The sequence below is a fragment of the Notolepis coatsorum genome (genome assembly GCF_963971535.1).
Source record: "Notolepis coatsorum genome assembly, chromosome: 7".
NCBI classification, from domain to species: domain Eukaryota; kingdom Metazoa; phylum Chordata; class Actinopteri; order Aulopiformes; family Paralepididae; genus Notolepis; species Notolepis coatsorum.
The window spans coordinates 15,064,045-15,080,948 of NC_140171.1; the positions used below are offsets into that span (position 1 = coordinate 15,064,045).

The 16,904-nt window shown below is 45.1% G+C and overlaps 1 protein-coding gene across 1 annotated transcript in view; it reads left to right on the forward strand.

The window, feature by feature from the left end:
• rbbp9 (retinoblastoma binding protein 9) overlaps positions 1–11,977 on the forward strand; it is a 12,547-nt gene extending 570 nt beyond the window's left edge. Inside the window, exons 2-5 of the mRNA XM_084319289.1 lie at positions 210–252; positions 2,442–2,547; positions 3,508–3,593; positions 11,277–11,977. Of these exons, the coding sequence (XP_084175415.1) occupies positions 210–252; positions 2,442–2,547; positions 3,508–3,593; positions 11,277–11,494 (453 nt within the window). The 3' untranslated portion in view covers positions 11,495–11,977. The remainder of the gene's footprint in view (positions 1–209; positions 253–2,441; positions 2,548–3,507; positions 3,594–11,276) is intronic.
• The last annotated feature ends 4,927 nt before the right edge of the window (positions 11,978–16,904 follow it).

The window sequence follows — 16,904 nt, forward strand, 5'->3', positions numbered from 1 at the left end:
ATTTGTATGATAGATTATGTGATAGATTGGTTAGATAGATGACAATATGATAGATGATGTGACAAATGGATGATATGATAGATTGATATGATAGATGGATGATAATATGATAGATGATGTAATGGATAGATTGATATAATAGAAGATAAGTAAGTATGACAGATGATATGATAGCACAATATTAACTGTGACACATTTTGTTTGAATAGATTCCAGATATGACCTGCCTGCTGAAAGATATGCCTGACCCTGGTATGTAATATGTAGAGCCATATGGAATCCGCGATCACGGAATCGCGGACGGAATCGCGGAATTGAGCAATAAAAATGGAATCAACTATAAAAAAAAAAAAAAAAAAATCATTTTTTTTTATTTTTTTTTTTTTACTTTTTTTTTATGTTGTGGGACTTGTACAGCACTTTGTTCAACTTTGTCAGTGCTGTAAAGTTTAAACCTTTTTAAATCTTAGACAAACTAAACACTTTGCTTTCATGAAATACTGTAAGCCGTCATTTGAGGCTTTATAAAAGCAGCACAATGAACACAAATCTGTCAGTGCCGAGTCTGACCTCATCTTAAATAACAAACAGCATTGCTTGTTGTAGTTAACAAAGAGAGGCAGAGTTGATTTTGCAAAAATATATATTATTTTTTTATTTTTTTTATCGAATTTTATTTTTATATTCGAATCCCATGCCCATCGAACGAAGCTTCGAAGTATTTAAGACAGCCCTATTAAATTGACTGTTATATCTTATTCAATTGTGGACATTTATTCATTCCCACTTATTAGACATTATTTCTGATGGTAAAATGAGCGTACAAAGCAAAATACAGAATTCTGAAATATTAAAACGTAAAAAACGGAATTTGGAAAAAAATAAAATGGAATTTGGAAAAAAATAAAACGGATTTCATATGGCTCTAGTAATATGTAACTAATGTAATATGTAACTCATGTAATATGTAACTCATGTAATGTATAATTAATGTAATATGTAACTAATGTAATATGTAACTCATGTAATATGTAACTCATGTAATATGTAACTCATGTAATGTATATCTAATGTAATATGTAACTAATGTAATATGTAACTCATGTCATATGTAACTAATGTCATATGTAACTAATGTCATATGTAACTAATGTAATATGTAACTCATGTAATATGTAACTCATGTAATATGTAACTAAGAGCCGATGTGCAGATCCACTCAGGTCCACACACTACAGTGCAGAGTCAGCTTGTCAGTAGAGACAGAATGCCGATGCTAGTTTTCACTGGGATGGATGTTTGCTTTCAGTGCTGTTTGTATCTGCCTTTACGCAAGTTGACATAAGCATGTATATATGATATGATACACACTCACAAAGGGTGAATAAGCCCTCGACAAACCATACCTTCTTCTTTCGTGTAACGTCAGAGGTCCAACTCCGTATCTTGTAGCCATGCCCTTAACTCTGGTCCCACATCAAAGAGGCTGGCTTCCGAGGGTGGTTTGTATAGGGGGCAGATGGTCAGGATGTGGTCAACAGTCTGCTCAGGGTCTCCACACTCACATGCAGCGCTGTCTGCCAGGCCCCACTTGAAACTTCTTTAATGATGCTTTAAAGCGACCAACTCCAGATCTTAAACGGTTCAGCAGAACCCATTGCCGGCGTGGAAGATCGTCTCCTGTGGCGCCATCTCCTGGATCCCAGATGTAGTGGTGGATACGGGTTGGCCCAGCATTCTCCCACTCTCTTCCAGGCTGCCGCCAGCCATCCATTTCTGGATAGGTCCTCAGTAGTGGAAACGGAGCATCTCTTGTGCCACCTTGTTGTAGGGGTGGCGGGACTTGAGTCTGCTCATAGGTGCTGTTGTTGTTGTGGTGTTGTGTAGGATGTGCCAGTCATGCATCACTGCTTTCCTTGCTAGGGCGAGAGTGGCAGCCTCTCGTCGTAGGCCAGCTGGTGCGATTCCTGCAAGGACTGGCAGCAGGAAGACGGGTGTAGCCTTCAGGCCTTTATTTTTTTGGATCAAAATCAACTCTGCCTCTCTTTGTTAACTACAACAAGCAATGCTGTTTGTTATTTAAGATGAGGTCGGACTCGGCACTGACAGATTTGTGTTCATTGTGCTGCTTTTATAAAGCCTCAAATGACGGCTTACAATATTTCATGAAAGCAAAGTGTTTTTGTTTGTCTAAGATTTTAAAAGGTTTAAACTTTACAGCACTGACAAAGTTGAACAAAGTGCTGTACAAGTCACACAACATTAAAAAAATACAAATAAAAATGTATAATTATTTTTATTTTTTTTATCTTGAAGCTTCGAATTAAAATCGAATCTCGGCCCCGAAGCTTCGAATTCCAAAAAAAATAATTCGAAGGTCAGCCCTACATACCTGCAATTTAACTACATTTCTGTTGTTGTTGTTGTCGTTCTTTGTGCAGAGACCGCCCGGGAAAGCATATGGTTGCCGTTCATGGAGAAGGAGCTACAGTGTGACGAGGAGACGGTCATTATCGGCCACAGTTCAGGAGCAGCAGCTGCCATGAGGCGAGACATGCGGTCCTGACTGAGTCTAATGACTCATAGTTCATACGTTTGATGTCATTCAAAGGAACACGCCAACTAGGGCTGCACGATTTTGGGAAATAATCTAATTGCGATTTTTGTGACAGATATTGTGATTGCAATTACATTTGCGATTATAATAAAAAAAAAAATAAGCAGCCCCACAGAGGTGTATTGCATCTGGCCTACACGGTGGGTCTTTTCGGGACACCAAGCCTGAAAATGTTTCTTTTTACCTGGGAATCGATACCGGTACCCAACGGTACCTTTTTTCTGTACTTTACTCTCCCTCTATGAAGTCTAAACTTCACAACACACAATCTAAAACCCCTTACCCCCCTCTCCCAAACCGATCTTGTATCTCAATGGGACTCCCTGGTTAAAATGTATATTTCTTTTTTAAATAAAAAAAAATATTTGCGATGTTTCTTTTTTTTCGGTTTGCTAATTGCATCATTCCAAATCGCGATTTCGATTTTAAATCGATTAATCATTCAGCCCTAACGCCAACATCATGGGAAATACGCTCACCGTCTTCTCCAGAGTCAGACAGGAAGATAAGATACCAGTTTCCTCTCTGTGCATTCAGTAGAAAGCTATCCGGCTGCAAGCTAGCCTAGTTTAGCACAAATGAATGGAAGAGGATATGGATCAGCTAGCCAAGCTGTTGACCAAAAACACCTCTCCTGGAGTTTTAAGCTATAGGCTAGTGCTCTGTATCCATTAATTTGTGCTAAGCTAGGCTAGTGGTCCATATCCACTTCCATTCATTTGTGCTAAGCTAGGCTAGCTTGCAGCTGGATAGCTTTCTACTGAACGCACAGAGGAAATTGGTATCTTATCTACTTGTCTGACTCTAGAGAAGATGGTGAGCGCATTTCCCATAATGTTGGCGTGTTCTGTATACTAACAAGTAACAACTATATATCCATTGTGTTGCAGGTACGCTGAAACACACAAAGTGTTTGGTATCATTTTGGTGGGAGCGTATATCTCAGATCTGGGAGATGAGAATGAAAGTGAGAGTGGTAAGACTGGATTTCTTTTGGTTTTAATTGCTCTTGGGGATATTGTAGATGAATAGCAGCTGAGGGCAGCCAAGGACTGAATATGTAGTAACTTCCATGCAATTACAGATTTATTGTCGGACAAGAAGATGAATGGAAGCAGATACGGACCACTAGCCTAGCTGTTGTTTTAAGCTAGGCTAGTGGTCCTTATCCGCTTTCATTCTTTTGTGCTGCTAAGCTAGGCTAGCTGGCAGCCGGATAGACAGTAAGACAGTAAGAGCATTTCCCATAATGTTGGCGTGTTCCTGTAAACATCCGCCAATGCTAGTGCACTTCTGACAAAGATGACGTTCAAACTTATCAAAAAAAAATTGTAAATTGTGCATTTTTATATAGCGCTTTTATCCAAATTAGTTTCTCACATTTTACCCATTCACTCACACACCTGCTCATCAGGAGCAATTAGGGGTTAAGTGTCTTGCTCAAGGACACTTCGACATGGTGCCCGAGAGCAGCGGGAATCGAACCGGGAACCTCCGGATTACCGGACGACTGCTCTACCTCCCGAGCCACTGTCGCCCCCCCCCCGTTATTAATCAGTTGAACAACGTAACGTGAGCGATTAGAACCGGTGACATCCTGTCAGTCAATAGTTGCATCGTTAAACTGGACTTTAACTTTTTCCTGGACTTTTACTTTTAAAACAAGACTGTTCAATATTACACTAACTGTAGACTTCTGTATATTTTTACTGTATATTTTATTCTATTCTTAGGCAATTTGTTTTGTTATTCTTATTCGTGACTTTGTTCTGTCTAAATGTCTAAATGTTTAACCCTTTCACTGCCGCACTACCAAACGGTTAACCCTTTCACTTGCGACAATACACAGAAGGTTATATTTCGTATAGCATCGCGTCCCGCTCTGAGCCTTACGAGATACTCTATATCTCCTGTGATACCTAATGTATCTCCCACGAACAAAAAACACATGCACCCCACCTGTATGGGGCCCCGCCCCTTATGGTGGTACCACCCATATAACCATGACTCTGGTCATGAAACACCCTTCCTCTATTTTCGTCCCAGCGTACTGGATGCTTGCACCATACGAGCTAGCGGAATGAAAAGATTAAGGAAGATTAATAATGTTGAGGGCTTACCGGAGGATTGTGTTTCCCTGGATTCTCCGGAGCTTGTTTCGACGACGCGGACCTATGCTGGTGGTTCCTCGGCTGACGGCGACGGACCGAGGGGCAGCGTACAAGGTTTGGCTATCGGGTCGGCTTGTACAAAGGTGAGGTCTGTGTCAGTAGGCGTCAATGTCGGTGTTGGTCGTGCTGTGGAGTATGTTTCGGCACCAGGGCCGGGGCGGCTTGGCGATCGTTCCACTGTAGTGGGCGATGTCTTGGCGATCCTGGAACATGCTGTTGACGCTAATGCTACTGCTACTGCTAATGCTAATGCTACTGCTGCTTCTTCTGCTAACGCTGATGTTGACGCTGGAATGTCTAATAATCCCCGCCGCGGGATTCCGCTTTTCCCTCCTCTTGCCACCTTCATTGATGAAGGTCAGTCGGTGGTGGGTGTGGGGGGGTTCGCTGAGCTCTATTTACCTTTTTTGCGGGTGAAGGGGCTGACGACGGGGTGCAGCCCGGGGGTACCTTGGCTAAGTAGCCAGGTAGCTTCTTTTTTGTGCCCAGGCGGGGATGAACGACGTTCCGCCCGGCCGTTGCTTGATAGCATGTCGGCTCGGAGGGTGGCAGTATGGACGAATGAGTGGTATACTGCTGCAGGATGGCATTTAGCGGCGACCAGTGTTGTGGCTCAGCTGGCTACTTTCCTATCCAAGATGGCGTCGGGTTGTAGGTCTTTGGGTCCAACCGACACTATGAACGTGATTCATGTTTGTGGTGTTATAGAGATCTTGACTCAGTCGCAAGCTATAACTGCGGGGAGGATTCGGATGCTATCGACTTTGGTTGTTAGGCATCTTTGGTTGGAGCAGTCTCCTCTTGGGGAAGAGGATAGGTTTTCTCTCCTCACGACTCCTTTTTCCACAGATAGTCTTTTTGGGCGTTCTGTGGAGGCGCAGGCGGTTTTTGATTCGGGTCCTACACCGCCTCACGCTGTGCAGCCAGGGGTGGGAGCACGGTCTCGTCAACGACTGTGGCGAGATCCTCGACAGGCGGCCATGTTTCCCCCGCCAGTGGTGCCCTGGTTGGAGAATCGACAGGGTTTCGCAAGGCCGACAGTCTTGGCGGCCGAGGGATCGGCCATTTTGGGTGATTTCGGGGTTGGTAAACCACCCCGTCGTCATTTTGCCGCGAGCAGCCCGCTCCCCGTTCAGTCCTCTCTCTGGTATCCCCAGAAGCGGGGCTTTGAGCGTTCTCCTTTGGCTGCGGGCCGCGAACCTTCTTTGAAGCGTATGCGGCCCCATTCTTCACTTCTCATGGAGACAGGGGCTGACACCCAGTTGATGGCTGAGCCTGGGTCTGTCCGTGAGAATGTTCCGTCGTCGCGTGGTTCCTACACCGCAGGTTGTGGGTGGGTGGAACCTGGTGTTGCAGCTGCCACTAGCTCCAGTGGTCAGCAGGGGGACTCGGTGCCTCTTCTGTTGAATGCTCAGCAGGGGTTACCCCGGCTTCGCCCTCGCCAGGCGGGGTATCGCGCTGTTGCCTCCCACTCCCGTCAAACCGGCAGTGGTCTGCAAAGGAGAGGCTGGCGTGATTTGAGTGGTAGCAATATCACTGCAGGGCTTCGGCGTGTAGGAGCCCATGGGGTCCTCAGGCCTTGCGTGTCTGGCTGCGGAACGGCTCCTCAGCGTGTGCTGGAGGGGTGTTCAGGGGGTGAGTGTGTGTCCACAAGTTTGATGACCGCTCCTCCCGTATCAAACCGGCCCTTTCTGTCGGGGTCCCCCCTTGGGTGCTTTGCACGACGGGGGGGACCGGGCCAATTATCTGCTGTTCCTTGCGGCCCAGCGTCAGTTGACGGCGGGGGCGCTGTGGGATTATATTCACATATGGCGACGGGAATGTCCCTTGAATCGGTGGATGAGGAGAACGTTAGAGGCGGGGCTGGTTTTGCAGTTTGCGCGGCCCCATCCTCCGTTCTCAGGTTTGGTGCCGACCCTATTGTTAGGGTCGGGCGCGGTGACAGCCCTGGCCGACGAGATTCAATCTCTGTTGGCGAAGCAGGCCGTCGTTGTGGTCCCGAGAGAGGACGCAATGTCAGGCGTCTACTCCCGTTATTTTCTGGTGCCCAAGAAAACTGGGGGGGTCAGACCTATACTGAATCTGTCCATGTTCAATCGGTTGATTGTAGTGAGACCATTCAGGATGTTGACCGTCCGACTCCTTCTGCTTGCTGTCAGGAGGGGGGACTGGTTCACCTCCATAGACCTGAAGGATGCGTATTTTCACATACCCATTTTCCCTCCTCACAGGAAGTTCCTACGGTTCCTGTTTCAGGGCGTAGCGTACGAGTACCACAGAATGCCGTTCGGTTATTCTCTGGCTCCCCGCACATTCACCAAGTGCGTGGCGGCTGCTCTGGGGCCTTTACGTCGTCGGGGGATACGAGTTCTGTTCTATCTCGACGACATTCTGCTCCTCAGCCGTTCAGAGGAGGTTGCCAGGTCTCATACTCGACTGGTGGTGGAATTCCTCACCAGCCTGGGTTTTGCTGTGAATTGGAAGAAGAGTACCCCTCTTCCCAGTCAACAGGTGGAGTACTTGGGCTTGACATTGAGGTCGAAGCCCATGCTTGCGACCCTCTCGGAGCAGCGTCGGGGGGATCTCCGTCACGCGCTCGGGGGTTTCCGTCTGGGAGGGACGGTTACGGCGCTGCAGGTGATGCGTCTGCTGGGCCTTATGTCGGCGGCCCACACGGTGGTTCCTCTTGGTCTCCTCTTTATGAGGCGGATACAGAGGTGGTTTCTCTCTTTGAGAATAGATCCGGTGTGGGGCAAAGGGAGACGGTTGACGGTTCCTTTGTCGATATGGGGGGATCTCGCCCACTGGGGGAGGCTGGGTATCCTCTCCGCTGGGGTCCCCATGGGCAGCAGTGGCTCCCACGTCACGGTTTTCACCGACGCCTCTCTCACAGGTTGGGGAGGGGCGTTTCGGACCCACGCAGTGGGGGGCAGCTGGACGGGTCATGCCGACCCAGCTGTCCTGCATATCAATGTGTTGGAGTTGAAGGCGGTCCTCCTGGTCCTCGAACGGCTCGGCCACCTGGTGGTAGGCAAGCATGTTTTGATCAGGACGGACAATGTGACGGCGGCGGCGTATATCAACAGGCAGGGTGGGACTCGTTCCGCCCGCCTGCTCCGGGTGGCGCGCGAACTGTTGCTATGGGCATCCCGCAGGCTGCGCAGTCTGCGGGCGCTCCACGTTCCTGGTACGGAAAATGTGGCGGCGGATATAATGTCTCGGGGCGGTCCTCGTCGCGACGAGTGGGAACTCCGCCCCGACATAGTCAGACAGATCTGGGATCGGTTCGGGGAGGCCTCGGTAGATCTGTTTGCGTGCCGACGTTCTCACAAGTGCCCCTTGTGGTTCTCGCTCAGTCGAGCGGATCATCCCCCCTTGGGGGTGGATGCCTTCTCGACCTTTCCGTGGCCGCCCGGTCTTCTGTACGCCTTCCCTCCTGTACAGCTGTTGAGTCAGCTGTTGGAGCGGATACGGAGGGAGCGCAGGACGGTGATCCTGGTCGCGCCGGACCGGGGCACGTCAGTGTGGTTCCCGGTCTTAATCCAGCTTCTGGTCGCTCCTCCTTGGGTCATTCCGTGGTCAGCGACGGCCCTCTCGCAGCACAACGGAGTGCTTGTCCAGCCTCCGGTGTTGGGTCAACGCCTGGTGGTGTGGCTGGTGGGAGGGTGAGTCTGGAGAGGATGGATCCCGCAGTGGTTGATACCATCCGGTGTGCGCATGCTCCCTCCACTGTCGCGGTTTACGCGGGCAGGTGGCGTGCGTTCCAAGAATGGTGTAAGGGGGGGGGCTGGGACCCAGTCTCCTGCCCCCTGGATGCTGTTCTGGGTTATCTCCAGTCTCTCCTTGATAGTCTGTCGGCTTCGACAGTGAGGGTATATGCAGCAGCTATATCCTCCTATCATGAGGGATTTGAGGGGGATGTCTTGTTCAGCCACCCTCTTGTGAAGCGTTTCCTGCTTGGCGCTCGACGCGTTAAGCCGGTGCAACGCTCCTTGGCTCCGACTTGGGATCTTCAATTGGTCCTCGGTCGGTTGTCCTTGGCCCCGTTTGAGCCGCTCGAGCAGGCGCCGTTGGGACGGCTGTCTTTCAAGACCGCGTTCCTACTGGCTGTCACTTCCGCTAAACGCGTGGGTGAGCTCTGTGCTCTCTCGGTACGTCCAGAGTGCCTGTCTTTTCGGACCGATTGCGGTGCCACTCTGCGACCTAATCCTGCTTTCGTGCCTAAGAATATCCGGAGTTCCTTCCGCTCCCGGGATATTGTGGTTCAGGCTTTTCGTCCTCCTCCTCACACTAGTGAGTTAGATGCGGGCCTTCACCTGTCATGTCCAGTCCGTGCTTTGGGGTTTTACCTCAGCCGTACTCAGGACTTCAGGGTTACCGACCAGCTTTTTGTCTGTTACGGTGGGGCTCGTGCTGGTAAGGCACTGTCGAAGCAGCGCCTGTCCCATTGGTTGTGCGAGGGTATTGCCCTCTGCTACACGTTGGCTGGGCAGGATCCCCCTGGGGGCGTCAGGGCGCACTCCACTCGTGGGGTGGCTGCCTCTGCCGCTCTCCTGGGTGGGGCCTCGGTGGAGGACATCTGTGCTGCAGCTTCATGGTCCTCACCGGGCCCCTTTGTAAGGTTTTACCTCATGGACATGACCGGGGGTTCTGTCTCCCAGGCGGTTCTGGGGTCTGTGGCCTTTCCTGCTTCCCGTCCTTTGGTCGGGTAGCAGGAGTGTATGGGTATGGGCCGCAGTGTGTTGAGTCACACGTGGTTCCGCCTGTACGGTGTGTTCAAGGGGTTCTGGCTCCCTCTTGTTCGCATTCAGGTGGAGTTGACTGCGCCCCCCCTTCGTTAGGAAGGATGGGGTGACAGGGCTCCCCGCACCCCTTGATGTGGGCTTACGGGTCCTCAGGGGGTACATCTGTCGGGTCTCGCGCCCGCTCTTCCCCATTATCTCGTAAGGCTCAGAGCGGGACGCGATGCTATACGAAATATAACGATAGGTTATGTAGATAACCTAGTTATATTAGTATTGGCTAAGCGTCCCGCTCTGCGCGCCCTGAGTTCCCTCTTGAGGGGTCTTTTCCTGGGACGGGTTTTTGGCGAGGAAGGGTGTTTCATGACCAGAGTCATGGTTATATGGGTGGTACCACCATAAGGGGCGGGGCCCCATACAGGTGGGGTGCATGTGTTTTTTGTTCGTGGGAGATACATTAGGTATCACAGGAGATATAGAGTATCTCGTAAGGCTCAGAGTGGGACGCTTAGCCAATACTAATATAACTAGGTTATCTACATAACCTATCGTTAACCCTTTCACTGCGACACAACAGCAGGTTAACTACCGTCGGTAGTGTGATAGTAAAGGGTTAACCTTCTGTAGTGTGGCAGGGAAAGGGTTAATGTGAGCGATTTGTAGTAAGTAAGTAAGTACCTTATAAAGCACCTTTCATACATGTCATGTAGCTCAAAGTGCTGTACACAATTATAGGCATATATAACGATAAAAGCAATAAAGTCACAGTGATCAGTTAAGATCAATGTTTAAAAAAAAAATAATAATAATAATAATAGTAACGTAAAAATGAAAATAACGTAAAAACAGTCATTTGCTTACCAGTTTGGGAGAACAGGTCCGCACAAACATTTCCGTTCAGTAGCAACCGGAAGTGCACTAAACCAATGCACTTGTATGGTAGGTAGCAATGTTTAGCTCTTATAACGCTAGTGTAGTTACGTTTTTATCAGTGGTCATAGTTGGGTCCATAGTGCTTTACCAAGTCCCATGGATACATCAGTGGCCGTGTATTGTGTGCGTATGTACCCGTTCCCTCATGTGGTCAGTGGCCAGAGTTTGGGTCCATAGTGCTTTACCAAGTCCCATGGACCCATCAGTGGCCGCGTCTTGTGTGCGTATGTACCCGTTCCCTCATCTAAAGAGTTGGGTCCACAAGACTTTTCCAAGCCTTACGGATCCATCAGTGGTCGTGTATTGTGTGCGTATGTACCCGTTCCTTCATCTAAAAAGTTGGGTCCACAAGGCTTATCCTAGCCTCATGGATCCATCAGGTTTTTCCAAGCCATAACTATTTGTAAGCTAGTAGTGTCAAATTTCCCTCTGAGATGATTAAAGTATTTCTATTAGGGATGTCCGATATTATCGGCCGATATCGGCATTAAAATGTGATATCGGAAAATATCGGTAGGCGGTTTTCAAATTTTCAATTTTTTTTTTTTACATTTCTATAACCTTTATTTACCCAGGCAAGCAAGTAAGAACAAATTCTGATTTTATTTATTGTCAAAAGTATGCATAATGTTGTGTTAATTCCACAACAAGAGATATGTAATGTTAATGACCTGAAATGGGGGGGGAACCCCTGCATATATCGGTATCGGTTGATATCGGTATCGGAAATTAAGAGTTGGACAATATCGGTATATTGGTATCGGTAAAAAAGCCAATATCGAGCATCCCTAATTTCTATTTCTATAAACACAGGTTACTTCGGTCGGCCGTGGAACTGGGAGGCGATCCGGGGGAACGTGGGCCACGCGGTGCAGTTCGGCTCCACAGACGACCCCTTCCTGCCCTGGGAGGAGCAGCAGGCCGTGGCCGAGGGCCTGGAGCCCGAGCTCCACAAGTACACCGACAGGGGACACTTCCAGGACACGCACTTCCCCGAGCTGATCAGCGCTGTGAATAAGCTGAAAGCGTGACGTTCTTAAAAGTAGGGATGTCCGATATTTGGCATTAAAATGTAATATCGGAAATGATCGGTATCGTTTTTTTTTTTTTTTTTTTTTTTTATTACATTTATTTAACTTTTATTTACCCAGGCAAGCAAGTAAGAACAAATTCTTATTTTAGTTATTGTCAAAAGTATGCATAATGTTGTGTTAATTCCACGACAAGAGATACTGTATGTAATGTTAATTACCTGAACTTATTCTGTATTTTTTTGGGGGGGAAACCCTGCATATATCGGTATCGGTTGATATTGGTATCAGAAATTAAGAGTTGGACGATATCGGTATATCGGATATCGGTAAAAAAGCCAATATCGAACATCCCTACTTAAAAGGCATGCACTCGCGCGGTACTACGGCGTGCTTTGGATACAATTTGGCACATGTTGTGTTAACGATGCGCATATTATGTAGTTTGAAATTCAAACAAACAATAAATATTTCACCTGAATGTTAAAAGCTGTTCATGCGTTGTTGTCTTTTTCTTTTCTTTTTTTTCTCTGAATTCTAACTTGTAATTCTAGAATTCGAATTCTATAGCTTTCAGTGACCGGGTAGGCTTCACTTTGTTACAGTCAGAATTCTCAGAATTCTAATGTCTCTCGTGTGAGATTGTACTCCTGGAAGAATTAACATGCCTGGGGAGAAATATAATGTATTAAGCCCAGAATAATATATATTTAATTAAAAAAAATGGAAACCCTGTGTGGGGATTTAACTCAAAGTTAAACTGTAAGACTGTAAACCGTCTCTCGCATCATAATAACAAAGCCCCAAGGCTGCTCTCCTGCAGCTCACCTGGAGAATGTGTTGGGGGGGGGGGGGGGGGGTATTGCAATGGCCAGTGGGTAAAGTAGGGCTGCATGCATCATTAAGAAAAACACCTCAAAGTCGTTTAAGCTCTGGGGCTCAAAACAAGCTACTGTGGTATCCTCTTGTTTAATAAGACATAGATTGAAAAGTATACGCCTTATTTGTACAAGTGAAGCTTACTTTGGAGGTATGAACCTGTACTTTCATATCGTCAGCAAAGAGATTGCACAAGACCTCAAAGTCTGTGCCTGGTGGTCACATATTTTTTATTTAATATTCTTGACTCTGGACATTGGTCCTCATTCTCGAACGGACATACGTAAAAGTTACCAAGGAATTCCTTCGTAACTCGATTTACGTACTTATTCTGCATTCTCGAAAAGGCTTCGTATGGTAAATTCTTTGTAGGATTTACGAACTCGAAAAAGGCAGTCGTAAGTCGGACAGTGCGCCCTGTTTCCAACAGCTTTCTCCGGGACAAGTCATTGGGGATTGCCGATACTACAGACATCCGTGGAATTAAATAATTATGATAATAAATATGACTATTTGTATCATTAACAATTACGTTTTGCATTTATAGTCCTGACTCAATGAGGCATCGTGAGCATTACACACACTGCAAACTAAACCGATCATCACGGATATAGCTATACTGTATAGTAGAATATACTGTCTTCTTTATATTATTTATTTTGGTTTATAGTCTTATTGCTAGAACTAAATAAATGCGTGGAGAAACGGCTTAGTGAAGCAGCCTCAGCGCACACACACACATACTGTATACATGCCAAATGAATCGTTCTATTATTCTAATGACTTGTTTTATTAGGTATTATAGTAGCAAGTCCTACTGTAGAACATGACATATTAGCATGACATCTCATTTAGTAATGTCAATACTGAACGACTGCGTGATTGGCTCTTGACCAACATTTTTACCAAGATATTTACAAAGGTACTTAAGAACACATTCGAGAATGAGGACCATTTAACGCTGTTTTGTGATACCAAATATGTAATGATGTTTGGGCTAGAATATCTAGCCTTGACATAGCCGGACATTGAGAAATGGAAATTCATTATTATTACACTGTACTTCAGTTGTGCATCTTACACATTTACAGTTATTTGTGTGATATTATACTGTAATAATCAATTAAACCGCTTGGGATAAAAGTGGTCTATATTTAGCCGGACACATTCTGGCCTATATGGGGGCTAGTACGACAGTGTCGACATCGGGTCTAGTGCTCACTGGGATAGCTCTCGTTTCTGGAACCCTAGGCTGTTCTTTCTCAGCACAATACATGTTCCTCATACTAGCTCTGGCTAGCTAGCCACAAGCCAATGCAAAGTCACAGAGGTGAAGCTGTCGGTCAGTGTTGTTGTTGTTGTTGTTGTAGTCGAGTCAGTAAATGTCAAGTCCCTGCAGTGTTCGAGTCCAAGTCCTAATCACCAAAGAGCCCGAGTCGAGTCCCCATTACCCTATAGTCCGAGTCCAAGTCCTCAAGGTCGAGTCCACTCCACGCTGGCAGTCAAAGAGCTGACATACAAATAAAAAAAGGTCTACAATTAAACATAAATGACACAGCGGTCACCATTTCAAAGGGAGTTTATTTACTTTGTGTCACAATAGCCAAACAAATGCACTAGCCATCAATATCTTATGCCAAATGATTAGGGCCTATTACGAAGATAAATAACTATTTATCAATTAACAAGTCCGAGTCCTCGTCTGCACCTTCCGAGTCCGAATGCACTAGTCAATGCTCGAGTCCAAGTCCGAGTCATCAGTGCTCAAGTCCAAGTCGAGTCACAAGTCCTGAAAATCAAGACTTGAGTACTACAACACTGCGGCCTGTACAAGCCGACTACACCTCAGGACCCTTATATAAACAAGTCAAAGGTATTTTTTCTGGTCATTTTCTTGGCAGTTGTTTGTATTGAGCTGTACTGTATTGTACCTATTCTGCAATCTGTTAATAAAGTTTTCAATCAATCAATCAATGAGGTCTACTCCACACAGTGCTGACTACACCCCAGGTCTACTCCAGTTCACACCAAGTAGTGTATGTTTGGCTCGTCTTCTGCCAGCTTGTACAGACAGGAGCTTGACCTCGTTGACCTATGTGGAACTCTCATACCCCATCTTAAAAAACAAAATGGGTGTTTTACTCAAATGTTTACACACTTTACCACTGTAAACAAATTATCCAAAATAAAACAAAGATTAAAAACCCCATATCTTGTCTACTGTCCTTGGTCCTTGTATCGAGAGCTCGGTTTATCAACGACAATGAAAATATGTCTCCCATTACTGTCCTGCTGTTGGTTTTAGTTTTTTTGGATCACAGATTGGGCCTTTTGTCAGTTTTGCTGTTTCAGAACAGTTTATGTGGTGAAGATGAAACACAGCAGAGCAGCTTGGAACCATAAACATCAGGGCTCAAGCCGAGGTCGGCTGGTACTGTAGAACCTTTCAATCCAAACCAGGCATGGCACTCAACTACATGACATTTACATTTAGTCATTTAGCTGATACTTTTATCCAAAGTGACTTACATGTTCTGTACAACAAGACGGCAGGAAGGCCACAACTCTGGCAGCTAAGGGTAAGTTATATTGTTCATGAAACAGTGTTGAACTTGAGTTAAGTTTACTTATTTTTTTACCCAGGGACAGTGCACATTAATCAACATCTTCAGTTTCCACATCAATGTAAATGTGCCAGAATTTGTGAGTGATACTCTGAGTGCATAGTAGTATAGACATTAGCATAGTAGGTAGTAGTAATAGACAAGTTAGATTACTTAGTGGATAATAGTAAAAGACGGTATGAAGGTTAGTAGTTTCAGATATTAATTGATATGATATTAATCAAACAAATGTACTCTCAATAACTTTTGTTCAGTGAGTTACTGGTGTGAACAGACTTCCTTCCAATGGGGATCAGACTAGCAAGGTTCAACAGGCCATTTTAGTTACACATACAGCTTTCTGTAGTCGGGTCCCAACTGCAAAACTGCAGAATTACTGTATTACCCTGTATTTTACTGTCATACACTTTTACTATTATGTAGACTATTGTGTTTTGTGTTTACATGTGATGTATTGTATATTGTATACATGCACTTTTATTATGTTCTTGTGTGATGTACCGCACACTTTATTGCTATCTGGTGTATTGCAAATGTTATTGCCGTCATCTTGGCCAGGTCTCCCTTGCAAAAGAGATCTTGTATCTCAATGGGACTTCCTGGTTAAATAAAAAAAGAATACAGCAAACCGGCAGTATTTATATTTTCAGGTTCAGAAATTAGTTTATTAAAAAGATGAATTATTATAAATTAAAACAGAACAATATTTAGGCACCATGAACCAAAAGTAAGCCTAGAATGTTTGTTTTACAATTGCGCCCCGCTACGACGGTAATTTCATGTATGGACGAGGAGACATAATAGTGATAATCTAGCGTTGATTTCAGGATGATTAGATAATCAGCCGAAAAATTACAACGTGATGACTGGATTACAGTCAAATGCATTTTTCTCGCCTTTTTCCTGGAATTACTGAAAATCACCCAAACCATACTCTATTCCAAACGGTATAAAACAGAAATGTACGGATGAAAAAACAATCTGTCTCGGCCATGTTGACTAGAAGCAACTTCACAAATTATAGGCCTGTTTCTCTACTTCCTCAGTTTTCAAAAATATTAGAAAAACTCTTCAACAACAGATTAGATAAATTCATTGATAAACATAATTTACTCACCGATAGCCAGTATGGATTCAGAACACACCGGTCAACATCACTAGCGTTAATAGAACTCATTGAAAAAATCACAAATTCCATAGATCAAAAAAAACATGTAGCTGGAGTATTCATTGACCTAAAAAAAAGCATTTGATACTATTAATCATGATATATTAATCAGGAAATTGGAGAGATATGGGATCAGGGGGGTAGTATTGGACTGGGTAAGAAGCTATCTAAATAAAAGACAACAATTTGTGACAATGAGAGATTATAAATCTGAATGTTTGGACATTGCTTGTGGTGTCCCCCAGGGGTCAGTGTTGGGTCCAAAACTGTTCATCTTGTACATTAACGAGATATGTAAAGTATCCAATATATTTAAATGTATTTTATTTGCGGATGACACTAATCTTTTTTTTTCTGGTGAGAATGTCCAGCAGCTTTTAGAGGTCATCACATCTGAAATGAAGAAATTGAAGGAATGGTTTGATAGAAACAAATTATCATTGAACTTGAGCAAAACTAAAATTATGTTGTTTGGAAACTGTAGATTGGATACTCAGGTACAAGTTAAAATAAATGATGTGATTATTGAAAGAGTTTATGAAAATAAATTCCTAGGTGTAATAATAGACCATAAAATCTGTTGGAAACCTCACATAAAACATGTCCAATCTAAACTCTCACGAAGCATTTCAGTCATGAGTAAAGTAAAGCACTTCCTGGATAGAAAATCACTCTACATTCTCTACTGTTCACTAGTTTTACCATATTTAAATTACTGTGCTGAAGTCTGGGGAAACAA